Consider the following 27,471-nt stretch of genomic DNA (forward strand, 5'->3'; position numbering starts at 1 on the left):
CTAACTGGAATAAACTAGAGACACGAGATTAAGGAGAAGAGAGATTGCAAAAGGTGACTAGTTGGTAAGGATAAGGTGAAGCAATGAGTTTGGTGCACGTTGAAAATGGTGATTGGAGTGCATCGTGGATGCAGGGCTAAGGTAAGACGGAGGGGGGTAGTTGGAATAAACTGGAGAACATGTGGCAAGGGAGAGATGCAGTGTAGGGAGATGTAGCTGGGTTAGGATGGAGATGCAACATAAATTTCCTAACTGATCCAGACACAGGAACATAACAAAATATACACCAAGCAGACCCAGAGGCAGACACTGTTATACATTTGCACTGAACTATAGGGTTTTTTTTTATCCCCCAAATACCCCCATTTGGGCAATTATTATTTATAGTGACAAAGGGGAAGGTAAAAGCTCCACCCCAAAACCCAAACATTCTGAATATCTGCTAACTATCATCCATCCATAGGCATGTAATGATTTCTAGTGCCATGCTGGCAAGTTCTTTTTGCAACACTGCTTGATTTAATTAAAAACAAAAAACAAAACACACAACCAAACCACTAACTAGAGGTCCTCTTCCAAGGAGAGAGACTGGAGCAAATCCCAAATTTTGGAGAACATAAATGTTGACTATCAGATTTCCGGTATATAAACATTTGGTGGTTTTGTTCTGTTTTATTATGGATTTTGAGGTTGTGGGTTCAAACCCTGGGCTGCTCACCACCCAAACCGGTGCTCCATTGGCAGAAATACATGGTTCTTAATTGCAGTTCTTTGCCGGAAACCCAGTTCCTTCCTGCTGACTTCCAGATGGCCATGGCCCCTGGGCACACTCTCCTATTACCTTATCGCCTTTGTTCCAGACTACGGTGGGTGCCGGATCTCCAGAGATGGGCACTTCCAGGCGTAGCTTATTCCCCGCCACCACAGTAATAACATCATCCGTTTTTGACCCGCAGTCCAGGTTAATCTTCGGAGGTTCTGCAGAGGGAGAGGGTAAAGAATATTTAAACGATTGTACATCAAAATCAATAAAAAACATTTTTCAACTAAAGAAAAAAAAAATTATATTATATAAGTATTGGCCATATATGTTCACTTGTATATTCTAAATCAATTAGCGCGCCTTAGTTAGGAACCATCAATATACCAGCTCTAATCTCTCTCTAGAGCAGGGATTCTCAACCCGTTAGGACACACCCAGTCAGATGTTCAGAATATCCGCAATGAATATGCATGTGAGAGATTTGCATGCATTGCCTTCATTATATGCAAATCTCTCTCTCTCTTTCATGCATATTCATTGCGGATACTCTGAAAACCCAACTAGCTGAGCGTGTCCTGAAGACTGAGTTGAGAACTACTGTTGCAGAGATACCTCTTTCTCTAATAGCCATCTACGTCTTGACGCTATGGGCTCCTTTTATTAAGGTTCGCTAACCGATTTAGTGCATGCTACAGATTAATGCGCGCTGATATAATGGATGCCTTAACATTTAGCGTGCTAAATCGTTAGTGCACCTTAATAAAAGAATCATGTCTCTAGTGCACCATCAGGGGCATAGCATGGGAGGTTGGCACCCAGCATTGCCGTGCTGTGTGCACCCCCCTCTTCCCCACCGCTTGAGCACCCTCCCGCCCCCCCGTGTACCTCTTGAAATATTCACCGGCGCGAGCAGCATCTTCCCACCCACCGCCCACACCGGCTTCGGCTCCCTTCTGACATCACGTCTAGATTCTGCAACCAGGAAGTGACATCAAAAGGGAGCCCAGGCTGGCGTGAGCAGCAAGCAAGCATTTTGGGCTCCTTTTACAAAGCTGTGTTAGTGGCTGATGCTGCGGTAATCACTACAAAGCCCATAGGGATTTAATGGGTGCTGGAGCGTTTGCTGCGTGGCAGCCTCTACTACAAAAAAAGGGGGGGGGGAGGGTTAAAAAGGTCCACAGGGGGCAGAGAGGAGGAGAGGCAGTGGAGCCCCATGCAAAGACGGCGCCTGGGGTGGTACGTCAACCCCCATCCCTCACTACGCCACTGTACACCATTTTCCCTTTGTCATCTATCTCTATCATGCTTCCTCTCTCTCTTTTTTTATTTTTTTTAATCAATGATCATCTTTATTCTCTCTCCGTCATTGCTCTATCATTGCTATTCTCCGTCATCTATGAGGGGGGTGCTCAACAGTTCTCAGCCCAACCAACCAGCTTCCTAAATTCGGAGCGTTATTTTGCCACTGTAGCTGAAAAGAGTGTTATCTTATTTCATTAAGTATCAAACTGCAGAAACAAAAATCTATGGGGCTCATAATCGAAACGGAAATACGTCTAAAAACCGGCCTAAATCGGCACTTAGACGATCGGTGAGACAAGTCGACCAAGTGCCGATAATTGAACCGGGTTTTAGACATATCTAAAAATGACTTTGGCCTTCACAGTGCTGCAGTCCGCCTACAGCTAAAAGGGGCATTTTAGAAGGAGTGGTGAGGGTGGGATTTGGGCGGGATGTGGGCCGTCCTAGACGTAGTCATACTACATGTATAACCAAAAGTGTAACAACACTGCCTAGACGGAACTTGAATGTTGTGACTTAGGCCATCTAAAACCAGGTCTAAGTCACAAAAAGGTATCCAAAATGACCAGATAACCACTGCAGGAACAAAGTACAGACCCCCACACACTGTCTTAGTGATTACTGACCCCCCTCCCACCCCCGCTGCCATAAAAATCATAATAACAACTTTACATATCTGCCTCCAGAACATCAGCACCTGGTAGCCTGGCATAGAAAAGCCTAGAAGAGCTGCACAGAGGTGGCTTAAGTGGTCTGGGGGGTAGGCTAGTGAAACATGGAGAGGAGGACCCAGACCCATAAGCCACTCGAACCACTGCATGCATGGTGAAATATGTGCACCCCCCCAAACCCCCTAAAACCCTTATGTACTGCCATATAAGTGGCACCTGAAGCCATAAGGGATTTTGGGATGGTAGACAGGTGGATCTAGTAGGTTCTGGGGGGGCTCACCATGACCAATAAGGTTGTTGTGGTGAGATGTGTATGTGACACCCTTTTTATGAAGTTCACAGCAGTGCCTTGTAAACTATCCCACCACTCTGGTGCAATGTTTGGGTGTCCAGTCCATCACTTTGCTGACCCCACCCACATCTAAAAGGTATTTTTCTAGGCGTTTTTGACTTGGATGAATTTTTGGACGAAAATGAGGTCTAGCTGTCTGGATGATCAGATGGCTGGACGTACAGTTAGATGATTTTCAAAAAATATATGTTGGACGTATTTTTCGAAAATGGACCTTTTCCCATGTCTCTCTTTAAGCTCTATCATTTCTGTATGATCTCTCAGTTTCTTTATTATCTATATCTGTATGTTTCTGTCTTCGGGTCTCTCTCTAATCTAGTAGCTATTTGCACATACATATAACCACCTATGCACACAACCCACCTAAGCATTTGTGTACACTGAACTAGACAAATGGGAGCATATTTACATGACACTACATTGTTTTTCAATCCAAATAGAATCTTGGATTTATTACCATGTCTTGGAACAAAATCAATCTTCACCTCTGGAAAAGAAGAAGAATTTCACTAATCAGATCCGAGAAGCAGAGCGATCAATATCACAAAGAACACTCAAGAGACCCACTAGTGACTCAAAGATCATTCACAGATCTACCAATGCCACAGGGGGCACCTATAGATACACCAGTGACTCAAAGGTCATTCAGAGACCTGTCAATGTCTAAGGAGTCACTCAAAGGTCTACAGATGGTTCAGAGATTACTCATAAACAAGCATAAGAACATTTTCAGCAGAAAGATCAGATGTATTGAGAGGCTCTTGGTAACAGACTCACATGTATTGGGTGGATTTTCAGGTCAGATTTCCTACTTATAGGAGGATCTCTATCATGGGGCTTACACTGATCCCAGAGCATATAGGGACGATGACATTTATTTATTTATTCAATTTTCTAAACTGTTCGGTTCATAGACAAAACCGCCGAAGAAAAAGGCGTGCGCCGACAACTGAGCGCAAGACGGAAGTGCGCGCCGAAGAAAAAGAGTGTTTTTAGGGGCTCCGACGGGGGTTTTTGTTGGGGAACCCTCCCCACTTTACTTAATACAGATCGCGGTGGCATTGTGGGGAGTTTGGGGGGTTGTAAACGCCCTCATTATACTGGAAACTTAACTGTTTCCCTGTTTTTTAGGGAAAAAGTGAAGTTTTCAGTAAAATGTGGGGGGTTACAACCCCCCCCCCCACAACGCGGCGCGATCTGTATAAAATAAAGTGGAGGGGTTCCCCCCCACACTCCCCATCGGAGCCCTTTAAAACAGTCATTTTCTTCGGCGCATGCCTCCGCGTTGCGCTCAGTTGTCTGCGCGTGCCTTTGTCCCGGCGCGCTTTTGACCTGACACCAGGGGAGCTCAGAATGGTTTACATTAATTTATTCAGGTACTCAAGCATTTTTGTGTGTCTGTCCTAACAGGTTCACATTCTATCTAATGTACCTGGGGCAATGAGGGAATTAAGTGACTTGCCCAAGGAACAGCATGGGTTTGAACCCACAACCTCAGGTTGCTGAGGGTATAGCTTTAACCACTGTGCCATTCTAGAAATCAAAATGTAGTAAAAGTGAGCCAAGTATAGGACAATCAAGCCATTGTGACATCGGCTCTTAGGCATTGGTGGAATGAGGCATTATGATGTCACAATACCAGCTTTGGTTATTAGAGGCTGAAACTTTAAACACTATTTATTTATTCAATTTTCTATACTGTTCTCCCAAGGGAGCTCAGAACAACTTACATGAATATATTCAGATACTCAAGCATTTTTCCCTGTCTGTGCTGGTGGGCTCACAATCTTTCTAAAGTACCTGGGGCAATGGGGGAACTTAAGTGACTTGCCCAGGGTCACAAGGAGCAGTGTGGGTTTGAACCCACAAACCTCAGGGTGCTGAGGCTGTAGCTTTGACCATTCCACCACATTCTCCCCGATATTAGCTAGGGTCTCTAGATGTCATACACTCACCCATAAACTTGAGCTTGGCAGAGAGGTTGAAGGCAAACCCATCAGGGATGAATGAGTAATCTCCTTCATCATTAGGGGTGACATCATCAATAGTCAATTTGTGAATTCTGAAAAATAAAATGCAATACTTCCTTTGACCTCTGTGAAGAAGGGGAGGCAACCCTCATGATTCCTCAAAATGGCAGCTCAGGCTTTACCCAGATGCATCTTGGAAAAATATATTAACATCGTCAAAAAATGTATTATAGGCTGGAAGAAGTCTTCAAATTGCAGGAGATGTGGGGCAACAGTGTAAACTTTCTTGCTTATGGCGTGGCAATATTTATCTAGATATTAGAATGATATTATATTAATCATTAATGAAAGATTTACAACATAAGAATGTCTGTTCCTATAACTGTGATAAGAGTTCATAGAAGAATGTCAAGAAGGATGATTCAAAAATTGCAATTAGATCCTGGTTCATTTTGTTTTGTTGTTGCAAATCTTGGTTGTTGTGTGGATCCTTAAAAGGTATAATATTCATTCAAATGACAAAAATATGAAATAACAATAAAAAATGTATTTATAGGTTTTACTCAGGTGAGCTGCTTGTATGAGCAACATCCCTCTCCTCCATCCAAAAAACATGCCTCCACCTCCTCCGACACCGCAGTCCCATTCACAGAGCGATAGGGCTACAGAAGAGGACATCTCTCAGATTTTGAGAGGGGAGATGGAGGCTGATGTGTCCCCTCCTGAGGAAGCTACTTCAGCGAAACCCGAGTTGGGGGAGAGGCGACCAGACAGGGACAGCCCATTCAAGCCATTAGTACCTAGCCCAGGTTGTCCTAGCAGACTGCAAAGCCGCCATTGGAACACAGATAAGTGTTAACAAAAATGCCTTATGATGTTTGGTATTTAGGTGGTTAAGAGTGTGAAGGCGGTGAGGGTCTTATAGACAACCAGTGCTGTGCTTTATCATGAAATCTCACACAATTGCAAAAAACCCAACGGGGAATATCAACAATGATGTAAAGATCCAAATCCCCAGATAAAAATTCAGGGAAGCTGGCAGCATCTCTATAAATTAAACAAATTGTAACAAAATTGTAAAATAACAAATTATTTATATATGCATATATATATATGTAGCCTCGGTGCAATAGTCGAAGCTAATGGGGCACTGGTGAACCAGTGTGTTCAGGCTTAAACCGTTTGTGCCAGGCTATTTTTTAAGCCCCACTTTGCACCATCATAGGCATACATAAGTGCACTAATTCATACGTGTAACCCACATACAGTGAAACGTGTGCAAACTAGTCAGAATTACTGCTCAAAACTGGCGTGTTTCTCAGTACTTATCTTCAGTTGGTTCCTTTGCAGCGTTGCTCAAAACGGCCCCTAATGAAGTCCAGCCATGGCGTTGTTCACTGCCAAGCTGTCCAGCTCAACTGGTTTCAGGTGTTATACCCTTCGTCGGGAGCTCGTCATTTGCCGAGTTCAAATGCTGCCAGTGGACAAGCCGAATGAAAGTTTGCCGGATGCCACCAACGAGTCAGAAGGGCAGAGACACTAAGTTCTTTCAAAACAGCTGAAGTGATGTCATGGTTTATCATGAAGCACTATAGTTTGTGGGTCTGAGCACTCCACGGAAATTTACATATTGTTTAGAGTTATTTATATGAAATATTTAATCACGTTTTAAACTGGAAATGGTGACAAAGTGATCAAGGCTCGATTTAAGTAGACACATGAACTGACTGCTCCATACAGCTTCGGAAAAACACAGGAAATCAAAGCCTGAGGGGGTTTTGACGGACACTGCCGATTGCTCAAAACTTGCCTGAAAAATCTTATAATCAGTCAACAAGTCTGGTCCATGATCCGCCATCTTTTCAGGGCTAAAAAGGCATAAAGCTGATCCACCCACACCACACAAAACAGCAAGAGACTAGGCCACAGTACTAGATCTAATGCTGCATGAGTTATAAACACTGAAAGACATAACAACTTTGGAGACTTAGAAAACCTAACTGCTCAGTTTCCCACATTGCAATAGTGAATCATTGATCTTGATGACCAAAGCGTAAAGCTTGAGATAGTGGCCCAACTAGTGGAGGTGAATGCTTCTGCCATTCAAGGAAGTAACATTAGATGTCAAGGACCTTCCCAATTGTAATAGAAGAAGTAAGATTCAAATACTTGTCATCCCTGAAAGAGCAAATGGGTCAAATGTGATGGAATTCCTGGAAAGTCTGCTCCTGGACCTTCTCAGTTCTACTTTTGCTTGACCACTGGAAAACAGAAGGACTCATTGGGTTTCTCTCATGTGATTTCCAACATTTTTAAATTCTATTATATAACTTGGTCAAGACACCGTGTTCCATCAAAAAATAAGACAGTGTCATATTAATTTTGGGTCCAAAAAAACACACTAGGGCTTATTTTCAGGGATGTCTTATTTTTTTTATGTACAACAATCATCTCTCCCTTCCTCTCCTCTACCCCAATTCTTCCTCTTTCCTTTCTGCCCCCCCCCCCCATATGCAGCATCATTCCTCCCCTCTCACCCATCCCCTTTTGCAGCAGAACTTCCCCGACCCTCCCACCGTGAGACTGACATACCTCCGCTTCGAGGCCTCCTAAAGCAGGAGGGGTGGGGGTTGCTGAATTGACAAGTCTGATTTTTTTCAGCAACTCAGGTAGCACTAGTATCAGGGATGGAGTCAAGGAGTGTCGGGGACATTTTTTTGGGGGGGCCTTCAGGGGTCGATCTTATTTTTGGGGTAGGACTTATATTAGGAGCATCTTTAAAAATCATGCTAGGGCTTATTTTCTTGATAGGTCTTATTTTCGGGGAAACTGGGTAGTAACGATTATCATCTCTCTTCCTGTTTCCTTTTTTTTTTTTTTAATAGTTGTGAGTCTTGTTTTGCAACACATTTATATTTGCAATAAAATGTGTGAATTCAACAGACGCTTCCCCTCCTATCAGCTTTTACTTTACAAACCTCTCAAATTCCAAAGTGTCTATTTCCGCCTCTATCTTTTTCTCCTCCAGCTTTCCCTTCCGATTCCCTCCATCTTGCTTCCCCCCCCCCCCTTTCCAGAATATGCCTGAATTAAAACCGGTTTCCAGTTTCTCTATTTAAGAAGAACTATTCTAAATATTTGAGAATCCAAAGAGTATTACCTTCAGCGCAAGAAGATAAGTGTTCTGGGCCAAAGACAGAAAAATATTTCTAAGATGAAGGAGATGTGCATAATTCTGTACACGTGGTGGAAGGTGTGATGTGCACAGCATAAGGGATGCAGTAGTAGTGATAAAGGGTAAAAGTAGCACATCAGACAAGTATTTTGTGTGGAAAGACAGCAAGAAGTCTGGAACTCACCTGCCGATGTGACTAATCGTTATCCTATCACTGGGGATCACTTCTACACCATTTTTAACCCAGATGCCCTTCACATTTTCATCCGAGACTTCACACTTGAAGACAGCCTGTTCACGAGCCTTCACCGTCAGATCCGCTACATTCTGTAGAACTTCAAGCTTCTTCTCTGTATTCAGAAAATAAACATCACCAGCTGCCAGACTGACCTAGATCACTGCCACTATATACAGATAGTAACACAGTAAACGATGGCAGTCCATCCAGTCATACCAAGGCAACGTTGAACCAACAATCAAATCAACCAAAAAGTTTGACGCAATGAATCCACAGAAAGATGAACATTCAAAAGAAAAGACGCTGTGGCAACTGATGTTCCCGATGCTGAGTTTATTATTTCAACAAGATAATCCACAACTTCAGGCAATGAAGAGGACCCGACACGGTCTGTGTTTCGATCAAACTGTCTTCTTCAGGGGGTCCCGATGTGGATTATCTTGTTGAAATAATACAGTCTGCACCGGGAACATCAGCTTCCACAGCGTCTTTTGTTTTGGACCAATAATCAAATACTGTTATTACATTGTACTTGCATTCTACTCTGCCACCGCTGGTACATGAACTACTCTTGCCTATGACACACAGAATTATATCACTCACTGCTGGTATTTACAGATATCTGGTATATGACCATTTACAGACTATCACTGGTGGTACAAAGCCTTCTGTCATTGCTGGTGCACAGACCTCTATCACTCACTGTATACAGATCTCTGGCACCCCTGGTATGTAGATCTCTCTCACAACTCTTATTATGAACCTTGGTCAGCCACTGTATACAAACTGCAATATAGACTTCTGGTACTGCTGCTGAATGGACCTTTGTCACCTATTGTATGTAGACTTCTGATGGTATACAGATATCTCATAGATTGCACGTGGACTTCTGTAATAACCTGTATATAGATCTCACCCCACAGGTCTCTATCACGGCTACTATGTGGATCAAATAACAAGCTGCATATACAGAGATCAATAGATCTTCTAGCAGAGATGATCAGGGTCCCTAGATATTTGGGATCCTCTGTCCTGCTTCTTTGTCTTCTGTCTGGTACATTATTCACCCTCCCACCTCCAAAGCTCCTCACCTTGCACCAGAAGCTCAGCAACCGACTCCCCACCATTAGTTTTCGCAGTATAATGCCCACAATCCTCCTTAGTGGTATCATTGATTATAAGATAATGTTTCTTCCCGTCCTTCTTGAATCGATACTTGAAGGTCTCCTCTCGAGTCAGTTCTACTCCATCCTTCTCCCTGAAAGTCAACCAACAAAATGTTCCATGTTTCCATCTTTCAGCACAAAGGAGACAAAAGTGTTAGAGACAGAGGGACTCTGGGAGAGGAACGATAATGGCAAGATCTGTTTCATCTCCAAGAGAGATGTAGACGATAGTCTTCCTTTCCTATCTAAGTTTTGCTGCAAGATCTTGGGTTTGACACACATGGGCTTAGAACTCTCTTGGGGAGCTGTGAGCCAGATTTGCTGCACTGCTGGGTTATTGTATTGTCTGTGTTCCGCAAAGAGATGACACTGCAAACCCATTGGACCACATCCTGCATCCAGTACTGCTATAGTCTTTCTGGCTCCTTTAAATCCATGCAGCACTGAGTACGCCTATAACTCAGTCTACAGACTTCAGGAAAGGGGTGAAGCATATGCTGTTCACAACATAATGCCCATACAAAGAACGCCTATACACGTTGCAGTAGCCTAAAGAAATTCACGGGTGAGAAAAAGACAAATTTCAATTACATGCGTGAGACGAGTGCGTCAACAAAAGACACGTTCAATATAGTGCTGGAAAATGAAATGAAGTTAAGTACTTTCACGGAAGGTTGGTTCCTGAAGAAGCTCCTATAGTGAAACGGAAGCTCCATTGAACCTTCAGTCTTCATTTTGAGCTACCGTAAGTGCTTTACTTAAAAATAAGTGCAATAGTTATTAAAAAAATTTGTAAAAGTAGAAACTACAGCACCCTAAGGTTGTGGGTTCAAATCCCATGCTGCTCCTTGTGACACTGGGCAACTCACTTAATCCCCCATTGCCCCAGTTACATTAGGAAGAGTGTGAGCCTACCGGGACAGATAGGGAAATATGCTTGAGTACCTGAATGTGAACCACTTAGACTATATATAAGTATTTATATAAGTGGTATATAAATTTTGTTACAGATGCAGTATAAATTAGTATTTATATAAGTGGTATATAAATACTAAAATAACAAAAAAGTAAGCAAACTGGGTTTTTAAAAAAAAGATTAATGATAGCTCACGTATAAGGGACTGCACTAGTTCAATCTAATGTGCAGTACCCGTGAGCGAATGTCTTTAGGATACTGCAACGTGTGTAGGCATTTTTCGAATGAGGATAGTCCTTCTAGACCATTGTATTTAGAGGAGTTTGGATTCCCAACATAATGCCACCTCCTTTTGGTTGACCCTAAGGACCTATATCTTGCTCTTCTGTATTTGCCGTCGCCATAATAAGGATTCAACTTGAACGGACTGCCCCAGCTTCTCTATTTGCCTTAGTCCATACACCATCTATGAACATAAGAACATAAGCCGTGCCTCTGCTGGGTCAGACTTGAGGTCCATCATGCCCAGCAGTCCGCTCACGCGGCGGCCCATCAGGTCCAGAACCTGAATAGTAAACCCTTCTATCCCCTTTTCCTTCAGAAAATTGTCCAATCCCTTCTTGAACTCCAATACCGTACCCTGTCCTATCACTCCCTCTGGAAGCGCGTTCCAGGTGTCCACCACCTATTGGGTGAAGAAGAACTTCCTAGCATTGGTTCTGAATCTGTCCCCTTTCAATTTTTCTGAATGCCCTCTCGTTCTTGTAGTTGTCGAAAGTTTGAAGAATCTGTCCCTCCCACTTTCTCTGTGCCCTTTTTGATCTTATAAGTCTCTATCATATCCCCTCTAAGTCTCCGCTTCTCCAGCTCTTGCCTCTTTCTTGTACCCTATTTTTGAAAAATTTACATTGGCACCCCTGTAAAGTCAGGGTCGAATATAAGCTTGTGACTGATCATTTGAAAAAGACATTTAACATGAGTTTACTTGGAAGAGGAGCAGAACCTTGGAATTCTCTACCACTGGAAACTAGATTGACCATGGACTAAATGAGGTTCCAATTACTCAGTAAATACTTAACTTAAAAAAAAAAACAAAAAAACAAAACAACAAAACTTTGGATATTGATTTATGTTCTTGGGAACTGAATTATTTCTGGATCTTATGTCTTTATGTCTTGAGTTGATTTTATCTGGATTATGCAGAAGTCTTAAGACCTTTTTATTTGATTGTATCTCTTTTAGATTGATTGTTCTCTACCTAGAACTTGATGGCAAAGTGGACTATAAAAAAAAACTAAAGTTGAAGGGATAGCCATGCAAATGGTAACTCGCAATTGGAAAAATTGCGATCGCCTTAATTTTCCTTTTTGGTGGGCGAGTTTATGTTTATGCTACAGATATGAGAAGATGAATGCCGATATGTTGGGGCATAGTAATTGGTTTAAACTGGTTTGGGATCCGTTGACATCTTTCATTACTTCGATATAGTTTTCGTTTAATTTTAATTTATTTCCATACACATCCAGGACAGGGGGGGATATCTCTTTGATCCAATGTGCTAGAAGGGATGGGAGGGATATTTTTCTTCTGCACTGTTATTGTCTGAATATAAGTGCTTATTTTGATTATTAATGTTTGTATAAATCTTGGCACTTTGTATTAGTTTTGAAAAGTTAAATGAAATTACTCGTATATTAAGCTTCTCTGTACACCATCTTGACAGAATGTCACCAAATACTCCTATCGTATCAACTCTGTTCTCTTCATACTATAGTAATGTACTCATTACTCGGTATACCATTTTTAAATTAGGTTCACTTAAAAAGAGGATATATAAAAAAAACAACATTCCATAAATATATAAATACATTTGTATGTTTCCGATTGTGAACTGTCTGCCCAACTCCAGCTGAAGCAGTCTTGCCGATACCAGCACATTTCATTAGTGTTCAACGCGAGGTGCTCTCAGGAAATGTCCAGATTGTAATGCGAAACTGTATGGTGTGTTCGACAGGTGCTCAATGCTGTTCCTGCTCCAATTAACAAGTGTGAAAACACGATATGTGTGAACACTGACTGTAAACATTCCAGTACACACCAGAGAGCCAAATTCTGTTTCACTAGAAGGTCAGACTCATATCCAGAGCAGAGACTGAGCTAAAACCGTGTAGATGTTCAGACAGTTGGAATAGCAAATGTGTGGGGGGGGGGGGGGGGGGGTGAGGGGGGAAGGGAGGAGGTTCACCAGCAAAATAAAAGGTTTATCCCCATTTTAGTGCATAAGCAAACTATAATTGGTTGGTTTGGCTTTGGCTCACGCCTTTTCAGTTGTAGCTCAAGTAAGTTTGTTGAGGTACAGTAGGTTGTTAAGGCTAAATGTCTGGAATTCCCAGTGTCCCCCCTCTGTCTTTTGATTTTCCCTAAATGAAAAGACCAGAAGTGGTCTTTACGCCAGATCGCAAGACCTTGAACTGACCCATTACCACAAGGCTTGGTATATATGTGTTGGGGGGGATTCATATCCAAGCTCAGGGACAAATATCGAATCAACCAAGAAACCTGTCCTCTCCCCCTCCCCCAAAGAAGCATCTAGACACTGGATCAATTTAGACCAGTGGTCTCAAACTCGTGGCCCGGGGAGCCACATGCGGCCCGCCAGGTACTACTTTGAGGCCCTCAGTATATTTATCATAATCACAAAAGTAAAATAAAAGAGTTTCTTGATCCTATGTCTCTTTAGCTATAAATGACAATATTATTATTAAGACTTAGCCAAAAGATTTAGAAACTATAAAGAGTTTTACCTCCTGCAAAATTGTCATTTCTTTAATAAGACATTAACTATTTTTTTCTTAGGCCCTCCATGTATCTACAAAACAAAAATGTAGCCCTGCAAAGGGTTTTGAGTTTGAGACCACCGATTTAGACCTGGTCAGTGCCATTCTTGGCAATGAAGGCTTTGCTGGTCACATCCAGCCCTAGTAAGTGTTCAGTGGTCAGTGTGATATCAGCATCATTGGTTGAAGAGCCAAGAGCTCCTGAATCAGTTAAAGATATATCTTATTGCTTCTACTGTATTCTCTGAAAATGGCACTCACTTGGTTATTAGCAGTGGCATAGCCTGGGGGGAGGGGTGTCTCAGGGGCCTGGGACCCCTCACCTATGGCTCAGAACCCCTCTAGCTTTCATGGTTGGAAGGGATTCTAAGCTCTACCAATTGAAGACATCTCCCACCTGAGTCGCACCTGCAGCAGCATTTAATTCACTCAGGGGTGTTTCAGACGCAAATGCACATGCTCAGTTCAGGTCTAACTGAGTAGGCATGGGAGAGCTGGCATTAGTGGCTGAAGTGCACCTGGGCGAATTAAGAGCTACTGCATCTGTAACAAAGAGAAAGCTCTTACCATTTCACATGTGCTCCAGCTTCCGAGACCTCACATTCAAATTCTGCTCTCTCTCCCACCGTCACCAGCTGGTCCTCTAAGGGGCGGGTCACCAGGATAGGGGGCTCTGAGAAGGAACACAGCCTGTGGTTACGCCTCTACCTTTTCTCTGTCTCAGTCTCAGTCTCAGTCTCCTCTACCTTACCTGACATTGTGTAAGGCATCGATTGCAAAGGCAAAGAGACACTAAAGATTTGATCATTTTCATTTGGACTGTAGGATTAGAATGTTAAAACCCCGACTAGATTCCTACACGTGGAATTTCATCAGTGGTTGCGACGTTGGCTCCATGGCTCAAAGCTCTCACTCATTGTTGTCACCCTGGTCCTATATTTTTAAAGCTTCTGATTCAGAGTTGTGGTTGTCACCAAACAGCTATGACAGTCCATTAAATCTTGGACTGCGACCCCCTCACTTAAGGACGCATTCATAAGCATGGTGATATGTCGCTTCACTAGTTTCGATTCTTGGTCCGTGGCATGGCCTTTCCTCAGCTATGGTTTCTTGCTCATTAGGTAGGGTTTCCAGATTTTCTGTCTGGAAAATCCGGATCCCTAGACCTGCCCCCAGGCCTGCCCTGTTCTACCCATCCCCGTCCCATTCCACCCCCCAGTTCTACCCTGTCATGACCCCAAGCCCCACCCCCAATCCCCCATCCCTGCCCCTCCACTACCTTCTCTCATAGGGCAGGTCTCCCGCGCATGCGCAGATGCCCTCCTACATGAAGGAAAGTTTTTCAAAACCCGGACAAAAGTGCCAGGTTTTTGAAAAGTCATGCCCGGGGAAATCCGGATGTCTGGTAACCCCTACTCATAGGTAAGGCTTACGTGGTTTTTAAACATCTGTAGTTCCTATAGAGTAAAATTCACCCTAATAATGGCTGATGGAAGGATGGAAGAGCATGGAATGGTGTTGATAATATTGGGGGGGAATGGAATGGTGATAGGGGTGTGGAGGGAGGTGTAGTAGAAACTAGCACAGAAGAAAAAATTTAAAAAAATTTAAATTTAATCAGGTTGGGCAGACTGGATGGACCATTCGGGTCTTTATCTGCCGTCATCTACTATGTTACTATGTAGTGGGAGTGGGAGTGGATCTACTAAGTATCATGGTAACTTACCTCTCACAAAGAGTTCAGTGAAGCTCTTTTCATCACCAATCACACATTGGTAGGCCGCATCATCAGCAAGGGAGCAATGGTTAATTGTCAAAATCCGCTTGTTGCCAATATTCTCAAAAATGTATCTAAAAAGTGAATAGTTCATCAGTGTCACTCACTACGCATTACATAGAAACATAGAAATATGAAGGCAGATAAAGGCCAAATGACCCATCCAGTCTGCCCATCTACAGTATCCACTATCTCCTCCTCTCCCTATTGGCTAAGGCTCTTAACACTTGCATTGTGAGGTCATAGAGCTTTATGGTAATAGAAACATGATGGCAGATAAAAGGCCAAATGGCCCATCTAGTCTGCCCATCCGCAGTAACCATTATCTCTTCCTCTCTCTAAGAGATCCCACGTGCCTATCTCAAGCTTTCTTGAATTCAGACACAGTCTCCCATCTCCACCACCTCTTCCGGGAGACTGTTCCATGCATCTACTACCCTTTCTGTAAAAAAGTATTTCCTTAGATTACGCCTGAGCCTATCACCTCTTAACTTCATCCTATGCCCTCTCATTCCAGAACTTCCTTTCAAATGAAAGAGACTCATTTATACGCATTTACGTCATGTAGGTATTTAAACATCTCTATCATATCTCCCCTCTCCCACATTTCCTCCAAAGTATACATATTGAGATCCTTAAGTCTGTCCCCATATGCCTCATGACGATGACCATGCACCATTTTAGTAGCCTTCCTCTGGACCGACTCCATCCTTTTGATATCTTTTTGAAGGTGCGGCCTCCAGAATTGTACACAATATGTTAAATGAGGTTCCAACTCAATTCCTCAGTTATCTGGAGTGGGACACAAGAGACTTTCAGATGGCACCCCCTCCTTTATTATGAAACTGAGAGGATTTTGGAATAGCATAGCCTCATTTTTTGTAAGACATAACTTGGAATTTCTAATATTGCCCAAGCCCCATTGTGGAGCAGGGAGAAATCTGGGACAGCAGTTCCTTCACCCTTTCCCCATATGAGGCCAAGGATTTCAACAATAGCAGTTTTTTAATGTGAGAAGGGAGGATTGAAAATTGACTTACTTGCTGAGGAGATGTCCAGTAACATCCAATCCAAATCCACAGTAGGCAGAGAAACAAAAATAGAATAGAAAAAGAAAAACCAAACAATTATGTTATTTACAAGGGGCAAATGAACATTTGTTGCCCAATCCTGCCCCATGTTTTGTGAATAAAACGACTGACAACCACTATCTCCTAGCAAACTCATCATTAGATTAGATTAGTTCCTATGGATCACTAATATACCCCAGAAGGCGTTCAATGTGATTTACAATTTTGGCCAAGTCTAGGATTTACATCATTTCATTAGGGTTCAGGACATAGATATCTTGGTTTCTGTTTGTGTAGGCATATGATTTTGGTATCTGGTTTGGAGAGAAGACTGGCCATATCTGGTGTTGCAATCTTGACATTACAGATTCTGGTATGAGTGTCACTTTCCCGGTTTGTGAAGTGATGAATATGTAGAGAGTTTGATCGTCTATCGAGATGGGGGAGGTGGTTTGTGTCTTGTTTGGCAGGATCTCTAATATCTGTATATCTAATATCTCATATCAAACTCATCAAAACCAATATTGTAGATTGTACTCCTTGAAATCTACTGTATAATAATAATAATAATAATAATTTTATTTCTTGTATACCGCCCTGCCATTAGTTCTAGGCGGTTCACAACAGTAGAAAAATACAATCATATACACATTTCAATGGGCAGAATTATACATCATGGTTAAAATACGACTTAAACATACATGTATTAATGATCTCAATAGCTAACATCTCCTGATAAACACACCATTACCACCTTGTTTTAATTAAAACATCTCGATCAATATCTAATAACAAACATATCACACTTCCACCCATAGCTGATATCTAATAAGAAAACCACCACCACTTTCGAGCCTAGTCTGAAGGCGCATTTTACTAGCCAGAAATAGAAATCACTCTTTCCTCTGTGATCTTTAATTGCCTCAGCTCTCATAAACCCCATTTAATTTCTTTGGAGCAGACACTTTATTTTTGTCTTGTCTGTATTTGCTTTGTTCTAACACATGCCAACCAACACCTCATAATCAACATGTAACAAACACAGCAACCAAAGTAAGGCCAGCCTTAATGGGCATGCATTTTGTTTTAGTTTAAGAACTGTTCATACTTTTCGGAATCTCTCAGCCAAGCTGCCTGGGTTTTATCTGTCTCAAATTCTCTCAAGTAGCTTCTTTTCCTTCCTCTTTTAGAGCTATTTATTTACCTGCCGCTCACTTGGATCTCCTGTCCATTCTTCAACCACTTCACCTCCGAGTCAGGGTTGGCAAGCTCCACGACTAGCTTGATCTTCTGGCCCTTATCCACCTGATACGCCGGGTCTAGCTTCTTAAGAAAAGCTAAATACACAAGACACTGTCTTTAACAAAGAGCTTCATGGAAATGTTTTGACCCGTGTGCCTTTTCCTCTTGCTGTGGGGATTCAGTCTCTCTTTCTCCCTGGCTGCTGCCTGCCAATTCTCTTCCCTTTTACTGTTCATAGTGTATTTCTTCATTCTCTCTCTCTTTTTATTTTCTCCTGCAATGCACTCTCTCTTCTATTTCTCTCTGTTCCCTTTTTTTTCCTATTCTTCCTAACTTCTCTGTCTGTTTTCCTTTACAGTTCTCTGCATAAAGAGCCCCCTGAATATACTTTACATCAGCACTGAAAGCATTAAATTTTTTTTAAATGATCGCCTAGTTTGAAATATCATTCATACCAGATTTGCCATGACCCTGGCCATCTGCTTCTTGCCATCTCTGACAGCCCAACCCTTGCCCCTTTCAAAGGTTCTATTTCTGTTTTAGGTACCATATTTATATACCACTTATCAAGTTTATTTAAGTGGTTCACAATTAGAGAATGACACGGTGACAAAATTCATCACCGTTTCAAGTTTCAAGTTTATTAAATTGTTTGATTAAACGCTTTTCCAATTTCAAAGCGTTTTACATAAAATAAAACAGGATTTAAAATACACTCACTTATACATGACATTCGACTAAACGAACAGGAGATACATCTTTGGTCATGAAAAAAACTGGAAACAACGGGAAAGCGGGGAAGAAATACAATATTTGTTAAAAGAGTACATAAAAGGGAGACAAATTAGGGAAATAAGGGGAAAAATTGAGAGATCGAGAAAAAGAAGAAAAAAAAAAAAAAAGGTCATAAGAATAAATATTAATGGTCTATATTTAAGGGAAAAAGAAATTAAATTAATATTATTGTAAAAGTGAACTGTCAGTTAAAGGCTTCTTTAAAAAGAAGACACTAAGTTCTTTTTAAATATTTGCAAATCTTGTTCTAATCTTAAGTACAAAGGGAGAGAGTTCCATAACAATGGTGCAGTAACAGAGAAAATTGAAGCACGGCGGGTTCCGATTATTTTTAAAGAGGGAACATTTAAAGTAGATTGTGGATAACCGCGGGAAATAATCCCATATCATTTTGTAGTGTTTATTTCAACCTCAGTCCTTCTACCCCAGCATTCTTCAACGCAAAGATTGAGGGTCAGTGGTTGTGGCCATTCATACTCTGATTCTTATGGGAGCCAAGGATAATGAAGCCATTGTGACATCACTGGTGTGATTGGCTCTTAGGCACTGGTGGAATGAGGCATTATGACATCACAATATCTGCTCTGGAATGTTGCTGCTCAATCTCAGCATTCTTCAAAGCAAAGCTTGCAGGTCAGTGGTTGTGGCCATTCATACTCTGATTCTTATGGGAGCCAAGGATAATGAAGCCATTGTGACATCACTGGTGTGATTGGCTCTTAGGCACTGGTGGAATGAGGCATTATGACATCACAATATCTGCTCTGGAATGTTGCTGCTCAATCTCAGCATTCTTCAAAGCAAAGCTTGCGGGTCAGTGGTTGTGGCCATTCATACTCTGATTCTTATGGGAGCCAAGGATAATGAAGCCATTGTGACATCACTGGTGTGATTGGCTCTTAGGCACTGGTGGAATGAGGCATTATGACATCACAATATCTGCTCTGGAATGTTGCTGCTTAATCTCAGCATTCTTCAAAGCAAAGCTTGCGGGTCAGTGGTTGTGGCCATTCATACTCTGATTCTTATGGGAGCCAAGGATAATGAAGCCATTGTGACATCACTGGTGTGATTGGCTCTTAGGCACTGGTGGAATGAGGCATTATGACATCACAATATCTGCTCTGGAATGTTGCTGCTCAATCTCAGCATTCTTCAAAGCAAAGCTTGCGGGTCAGTGGTTGTGGCCATTCATACTCTGATTCTTATGGGAGCCAAGGATAATGAAGCCATTGTGACATCACTGGTGTGATTGGCTCTTAGGCACTGGTGGAATGAGGCATTATGACATCACAATATCTGCTCTGGAATGTTGCTGCTCAATCTCAGCATTCTTCAAAGCAAAGCTTGCGGGTCAGTGGTTGTGGCCATTCGTACTCTGATTCTTCCCTCTCTCCTTAAAGAATGACATGAAGATGGTTTCCCGCGGGGACGGAAACGGTGATGAATTTTGTCACCGTGTCATTCTCTATTCACAATCAGGTACTCGAGTGTTTTCCTCATCTGTCCTGGTGGGCTCAAAATTTATCTAACGTACCTGGGGCAATGGGAGGATTAAGTGACTTGCCCAGGGTCACAAGGAGCAGCGTGGGTCTGAACCCACAACCCCAGGGTGCTGAGGCTGTAGCTTTAACCACTGCGCCACTCTAGAAATAAAAATGTAGTAAAAGAGAGCCAAGATTTAGTGACCTATGAGAATACTAAATTTGTCTTTGTTGATCCAAATCAATTGGAAAATTTTCTTCTAGATAAATCCCTTGTTAACTCTAAAGAGAACATCGGTGAGGCTGAGGGTTTGTGATGTAGCACAATATAATTTAGGCCTGATTATATGAGGATAAATTTTAATTTTCCTATTTTATTATGTGACCTCCCTTAGTTGGAAAATCAGTCCCAAGAATGTGGACTGGAAAATGTAAAATGATTTCAAATTACTTTATGTTTGAATTTTTGTATTTCTTAGATTTGTTATATGATGTAATAAGTGAATAAATCTATAAATAAAAAAAGTGAGCCAAGTCTAGGACAATGGAGCCATTGTGACATCACGGATGAGGTTGGCTCTTATTGGTGGAATGAGGCATTGTGATGTCACAATACCAGCTCTGGCTATCAGAGGCTGAAACTTCTCACACTATTTATTGATTCAATTTTCTATACCGTTCTCCCAGGGGAGCTCAGAACAGTTTACGTGGAATTTATTCAGGTACTCGAGCAGTTTTCCCTGTCTGTCCCGATGGGCTAACGTACCTGGAGCAGTGGAGGATTGAATGACTTGCCCAGGGTCACAAGGAGCTGTGCCCTAGTACCATCGCTCACCCTCTTATTACGGTTTTGTATTTATGAAGGGCCAGTTCTCTCATTGAAGGTATCAAGGTAATTAAAAAAAAAAAAACACAAAACAGTCTTAAATGGTAGAGAGGTAGATAGAGGGGTCCTGATGGCACCCCATAGCAGGGTGGCCTGCAGCTCATGCTGTTTAGCTGTTTTAAGATGTAACATTTGACGTTAATCCACTCTCTTTCTCTCATTGCAACTGGGCACAATGATGGTTTTCTGCCATGTCTTGCCAAGTTGCTGACTTGGATCTCTTAACTTGATTAGCTCAGTCTAGTCTTTGTCTATTTGATAAAATAACCCTTTCCTGGTCTTTTTCCTACTTCCCATCCTCCCTTTTCCCTCTTCCCCTCGCTTCCCCCTCCCTTGAGCCCCGACGGGCTTCATTTCTCATGCTGCTCAATTATCAGCTGTAGAAGACCTGGGGAAAAGGAGGAAGCTGGACGAGAGCGGTGAATGAGGGGTGGAAGAGCCGGGGTACTCTGCCAGGTTAGGCTCAGCTTCCATTTCTCTACTGGAACACCCCTCTCTGGCCCAGACCTGGTATTAGAAAATGACACGGGGACAAAGTTTGTCTCTGCTCCCGCCCTTTCCCCACGGACACTGTCCCTGTCCCCACCCCATCCCCACAGGCTTCATGTCCATCCCCACCTGCGCCATTCTCTCCCTGGCATCTTATTTAAAACAAAATTACCATTGACCATGCAGAAAATCGATAGCTGGCATCAAACCTGTGCTTTTCTTTTCCTCTTTCTTCATCTTCTTCAGGCGTTTCAGCATGCCCCGCAGGTCTGTGATGCCGTATTGGAAAGCGATCTTCTCGTACTCCGAGGCAGGAGCTTTGCTAAGGATTTCCCAAACATCTACATCAGGTGCGGCTTCGGTCTTCACTTCCCTGCAGCCAGAAGGAAGGAGTTGAGAACATGGAAAGAAGAAAGGAAGGACGTTCCGGATTTCAAACTCCCTTAATGCAAGTGCGGAGAGATTCAGTTGTGGTCTGGCATAAGAAGACGGAATGGGATAGGATCTGGGATAAAACCAGAAATCCTTTTCTATAAAGGATAGAGTCCTGTATCCCAACATTGATCTCTTAGAAGTGAGGCAACACCATGAGGATAAATCTTGGAGACTCCACTCTGGCTCCAGAAGTATCTTCATATACAGTAGATGTGTTCCAGAAACTCAAGAGAAAAGAGTGGTATGTATAGCCTGGAAAAAGCCTAAAACATTCTATAGAAACAGATTAGCTATTTTTCATTCTATTCTAGATAGGCATCCGTAAAACTTCAGAAATGGTATGTTGAAGTCAGTAGTGTAGCAAGGGTGAGCGGTGGCCAGGGCCGCAGTGCCCCCCCCCTCATCTCTGCCCCCCCCCGCTCCTTCCACGATCTTCCCTGCCACGTGCACCCCCTTCCCATCCCCCATACCTCTAGTTAAAATTGTTGCTCGTGACCCCATCGGCTCTCTCTCTGATGTCATATCCTATGCGTGGCACCCGGAAGTGACATCAGTGGGAGAGCCGACGGGGGTCGCATAGAGCACGTTGTTGACCGCTGCGAACAACAACTTCCACTAGAGGTACGGGGAAAGGGAAGGGGACGCATGCGTGGAGGGGGGCAGAGTGGAGGAGGGTTGTTGGCGCCCCCCACAAACTTGGCGCCCGGGGCTGACCACCCCTTCGCCCCCCTACACCACTGGTTCAAATTTTAAAGAAGTCCATGAATTTTCAATAAGGGGCTTATAATGGTTGACTTTGCTCATCTGTTTTTCTTCTGTGGCATCCTAGTTTCGGTGCTGAATCACACAGCACAGAAATTAGGTCTCCTAAAACAGAGAAAAGATCACCCCTGAAGATACTGGAGAGACTAGGAGCTTTTAATTTGGGGAAAACAGGATAGAAAATTAACTAAATAAATAAATTCCACGGGTTCATAAAAGGTTAGAGAGATGAGGCTTGCTAGAATGGGACATAACTATATCATAGACATTAGAGCCGTGGTCCCCAACCCTGTCTTGGAGGACCACTAACCAGTCGGGCTTTTGGGACAGCCCTAATGAATATGCATAGGGCAGATCTGCATTCCTATCATCTTCGTTACATGCAAATCTCTTTCATGCATATTCATTAGGGCCATCCTGAAAACCTGGCTGGCTGGTGGTCCTCCAGGACAGGGATGGGAACCATTGTATAAGAGGATGACACTAGCAGTGTAAAGAAGAGGGGAGAGAGAAAGAGGGGAAGAGAAAGGGGCTTGTATAAGCTTACCTATGTCGCAGGAAACTGCTGGACTTGCAAATGCAGCAAAGAGGCATTCAGAAAAACATGCAGCAGCAGCAGCAGCAGCAGCAGCAGCAGTATGAGCAGGAAACACAGCACAGGTTAATGCAATGACATTCGTCTGGTTATCATTACCAAGGACAAAAAGTACGACGCATGCTAATGTATTGCAAGACTCCTCACGATTCACAAAATTCTCATTATTAGCAGCAGAGATGGAAAGAGACAGGGTAGGGCATGTTCCTGGAACGCAAAGATGACCTTAACACATATCATCCATATACCACATCTTTTCATCAGCATCATCTCAGTTCTGTGCGCAATGGAACAGGCAAGCAAGGTGGCGAGACAGATTATTGCAATATAAGGGCCGAGCATCACCAACACATGCAGAGCAAAACCAGATTACTGCGATGCTATCATCAAGGAGGAGCAAGCCAGATTACTGAAAGTTTATAATCAATGTTATCACCTCGCAGGCAAGAGGCACAGCAAACCAGATTACTGCAATGTTATCATCAAGTTTATCACATCACAAGAAAAAGGCAGGCAAGGCAGAGAACTGCAACACTGTCATTAATGTTATTACAGCACAGGCAAGAGGCACAGCAAATCAGATTACTGTAACATTGTTATCAAGGTTATGACACCGCAGGTAAGAGGCAGAGCAAGCCAGACTACTATCATCAAGGTTACCACATCACAGGCAAGAGGCAGAGCAAGTCAGATTACTGCAACAGTATCATCAAGGTTACCACAGCACAGGCAAGAGACAGAGCAAGTCAGATTACTGCAACAGTATCATCAAGGTTACCACAGCACAGGCAAAAGGCACAGCAAATCGGATTACTGCAATGCTGTCATTAGAGTTAAAATGCACCACAGGCAAGAGGTAGAGCAAACCAGATTACTGCAATGCTATCATCAAGGTTACCACACAAGAGGCAACGCAATCCAGATTACTGCAACTCTACCATCAAGGTTATATCACAGGCAAGAGGTAGAGCAAGTGAGATTCATATATACAAGGGTATCATAGTTCCATTACCATTAATGAGGACATGAAACCCAGCAAGGCATGATAATACAACAGAAATATTATCAGTATTATTATATTTATTGTCATGGAGTTAAAAGATTTATTTCATATTAATCAGCCTGAATTGAAGAGTTGAGTCTCAGGAGAGAAATTATTTCTGCTGTCTTTATTTATTCTTTTCATTTCCTTTACTATTAGAGATGCGAAATTTTTTTAAAAAAAAGCTTTTTGCTTTCCGCTATACTCATCTTTCAGAGGGCTACCATATCATTTAATTGTCAATAGACTTTTTCCGAGTGGCTGATTGGTGTTTTCAACTGATGTGAGGGAACTAAAATTTAATTGTTGAGTCTTTTAAAATAAGTGTCTCCTAAACTACCACTTCTGATTGTCTGTCAACTGTTCCCTCCTGCTCAGTGTCTGTTTCACCATAACAAAGTCTCAGCTACCATCCCTCCTCCCGATTCACCTGCTGGGAGATACAGGAAAATATTGCACAGATTATTCTAAACTCATGAGAAATGTGACTTTCGCTTCCACCCTATACCCCTAGCATTGGCTTGCTTTCCTATTTCATGCACATATGCGGATAAGAGAAGGCAGTCTTACTCTCTGCCCCAGCCATCGTAATTGAAGTAGGCACCAGATTGGTACATGAGTTGTACAAAAGAAACAGGTGAGAAGAAACATAGAAAGAGATAGAAAAAGAATAGGAAGAAAAAGAAAGAACATATTCAATAGAAAAAAAGAAAAATGAAAAGAAAACAAAGAAGTGTCAGTATGTATGATAGTCGAAATATTGGATAAGAATGTTACAGTTCCTCAAATTTATAGGGAATAATCAAGGAGTGCTGGCTAGAAGGAGGGCTGAATATGAGGGGAGTTGCAGAAAAAGGGTGGAGGAATGCAAGCTCTGGAGAACAAATAGGGAATGGTGGAGGAGTGCTGGTTGCAGGGGAAGTTGTAGGGAATGATGGAGGAGCGCTGTTTTAGGGGGGCGCTGTAAGGAATGGTGGAAGATCTCTGGCTATAGGGAGGAGCTGTATGGAATGGAGGAGGAGCACTGTTGTGGAGAGGAACTATAGGAGAATGGTGGAAGAGTATGCAGGCTGTAGTGGAGAGAGGGAATGGTGGATGATCTCTGACTATAGGGGGAGCTGGAAGAGCGCTGGCTGTGGGGGAGGTTTAGGGAATAATGGAGGAGCACTGGCAGTGCAGAAGAGCTGCAGGAAAAGGTGGAGGAGCACTGGCAGTGGAGAAGAACTGCAGGGAATGGTGGAGAAGCACTGGCAGTGGAGAAGAGCTGCAGGGAATGGTGGAGGAGCACTGGCAGTGGAGAAGAGCTGCAGGGAATGGTGGAGGGGCACTGGTAGGGGAGAAGAGCTGCAGGGAATAGTGGAGGAGCACTGGCAGTGGAAAAGAGCTGCAGGGAATGGTGGAGGAGCATTGGCAGTGGAGAAGAGCTGCAGGGAATGGTGGAGAAGCACTGGCAGTGGAGAAGAGCTGCAGGGAATGGTGGAGAAGAACTGGCAGTGGAGAAGAGATGCAGGGAATGATGGAGGAGCACTGGCAATGGAGAAGAACTGCAGGGAATGATGGAGGAGCACTGGCAATGGAGAAGAACTGCAGGGAATGATGGACGAGCACTGGCTGTGAAGAAGAGCTGCAGGGAATGATGGAGGAGCACTGGCAGTGGAAAAGAGCTGCAGGGAATGATGGAGGAGCACTGGCAGTGGAGAAGAGCTGCAGGGAATGATGGAGGAGCACTGGCAGTGGAGAAGAGCTGCAGGGAATGATGGAGGAGCACTGGCAGTGGAGAAGAGCTGCAGGGAATGATGGAGGAGCACTGGCAGTGGAGAAGAGCTGCAGGGAATGATGGAGGAGCACTGGCAGTGGAGAAGAGCTGTAGGGAATGATGGAGGAACACTGGTTGTGGAGAAGAGCTGTAGGGAATGATGGAGGAGCACTGGTTGTGGAGAAGAGCTGTAGGGAATGATGGAGGAGCACTGGCAGTGGAGAAGAGCTGCAGGGAACGATGGAGGAGCACTAGCAGTGGAGAAGAGCTGCAAGAAATGGTGGAGAAGCACTGGCAGTGGAGAAGAGCTGCAGGAAATGGTGGAGAAGCATGGGCAAGAACACTGATCATGGGGAAGCTGTAGGGAATTGTGGCTATGTACTAACTTTGAAAAAAGCCATAGGAAACAGTGATGAAATACTGCTATGTGGATGACAAATACCACTACTTACCTTTTCTTTAGTAGGGCACTAAAGTCTAATTCCCCTGCCTCTTCATGAGCATCTCCACTGCAGATAGAAAGTCCATCAATTAGTTTGCAAGGGGATACATTAGGATGGTCAGCTTTCTAATGTTGATTTTCAGGACATCTGGGGACCACCGTTTCCACTAATATCTGTGTAGGAGATTTTTGGCTCCCTGCTATCTGCCCGGAGCACTACTCCAGCTGCCTCAGTTTGAACTATGCAGATCCCTCAAGAGGATAGGTTTAGTTCATGCTGCAAAGCAGCTGGAGCACTGTTAGAAGTGTAGAAGAGAGTCTTAGGTTTCCTAAGCTGATGAACAGGAACATTGCATGGGACATACGATAAATTCCTAGGGGAATCATTGGATTGGATACAACTAAAGGAGCACTTTCCCTTCCTCAAACGGGACAAAATGAATGTTCCATGCCAGTGTGCAGGGCCTGGGCTTGACTCCTGGGTCAGGTTGGAGCTGGGGATGCTGCAGAGGTGGAATTCATGGCCCATACTAGTGAAGGGAACAAAGTTTCACCCATTTTATAACAGCGTCATCTAGTGGTTGACCTTAGAATGCATGCAGGTTGGCTTTCTAAAGGAAACTGTGGTCTATGGTCTCTAACCAAGGACTGTCACCAAGGTTAGATATTATAAAAATAAAAATAAAACAAACCCCCAGAATAAAGGCTTACGGTATTAGGGTCTGGTTCTGAATGAGTGGAACTCTGAGGAGCTTGCAGATCCCAAAATACAACTGAAAAATATTATTTCTCTGCCAAAATCACTTACTTGCCATCTTTGTGATATGAAAGCACAGAGAAAGGAACTGTATTACATTACATTAATGACTTCTATTCTGCCAATACCTTGCAGTGATGGAGTGGAGATGGATGGGACTGGGCGGGCCTGGGAGTGGGTCTAAGGGGTGTCCAGATTTTTCAAACAGAAAATCTGGTAACCCTATGAAACAGCCGTGATGAATTGTCCTAACCCTCCCCCCCCCCCCCCCCCCCTCCACACACACACATATTCTGTGGGAACAGGCAGAATCCAGCAAAAACTCTTCAAAATCACACAGAACCCCAAAACCTAGAGCTATATTGCTCTAGGGTTACCATATAGTTCCAGAAAAAGGAGGATGGATTAAGACATCCGGGTTTTACTTCCACTGAATACAATGGAAATTAGGAAGACAGAAAGAGACCTACGGGCTTTACTTCCATTGAAAGCAAAGGACGTAAAACCCGGATGCTTCAATCTCTCCTCCTTTTCCTGGAGCCATATATG

The 27,471-nt window shown here is 43.1% G+C and overlaps 1 protein-coding gene across 2 annotated transcripts in view; it reads right to left on the minus strand.

Moving 5' to 3' along the window:
- The window catches only part of MYBPC3 (myosin binding protein C3), a 157,638-nt gene that overhangs the window by 106,249 nt on the left and 23,918 nt on the right, over positions 1–27,471 (minus strand). The window contains exons 9-21 of one of the 2 annotated variants that reach the window (XM_033928593.1): positions 26,176–26,232; positions 24,538–24,540; positions 22,878–22,895; positions 21,343–21,506; positions 17,442–17,574; positions 16,208–16,210; positions 15,117–15,241; positions 13,958–14,063; positions 9,563–9,729; positions 8,418–8,583; positions 5,044–5,150; positions 3,546–3,575; positions 842–978 (exon numbers count right to left, since the gene is read on the minus strand). In XM_033928593.1, the coding sequence (XP_033784484.1) occupies positions 842–978; positions 3,546–3,575; positions 5,044–5,150; positions 8,418–8,583; positions 9,563–9,729; positions 13,958–14,063; positions 15,117–15,241; positions 16,208–16,210; positions 17,442–17,574; positions 21,343–21,506; positions 22,878–22,895; positions 24,538–24,540; positions 26,176–26,232 (1,216 nt within the window). The remainder of the gene's footprint in view (positions 1–841; positions 979–3,545; positions 3,576–5,043; positions 5,151–8,417; positions 8,584–9,562; positions 9,730–13,957; positions 14,064–15,116; positions 15,242–16,207; positions 16,211–17,441; positions 17,575–21,342; positions 21,507–22,877; positions 22,896–24,537; positions 24,541–26,175; positions 26,233–27,471) is intronic. The other variant, XM_033928594.1, reaches the window with a different exon arrangement.

The sequence above is a fragment of the Geotrypetes seraphini genome, chromosome 19 (genome assembly GCF_902459505.1).
Source record: "Geotrypetes seraphini chromosome 19, aGeoSer1.1, whole genome shotgun sequence".
NCBI lineage: Eukaryota > Metazoa > Chordata > Amphibia > Gymnophiona > Dermophiidae > Geotrypetes > Geotrypetes seraphini.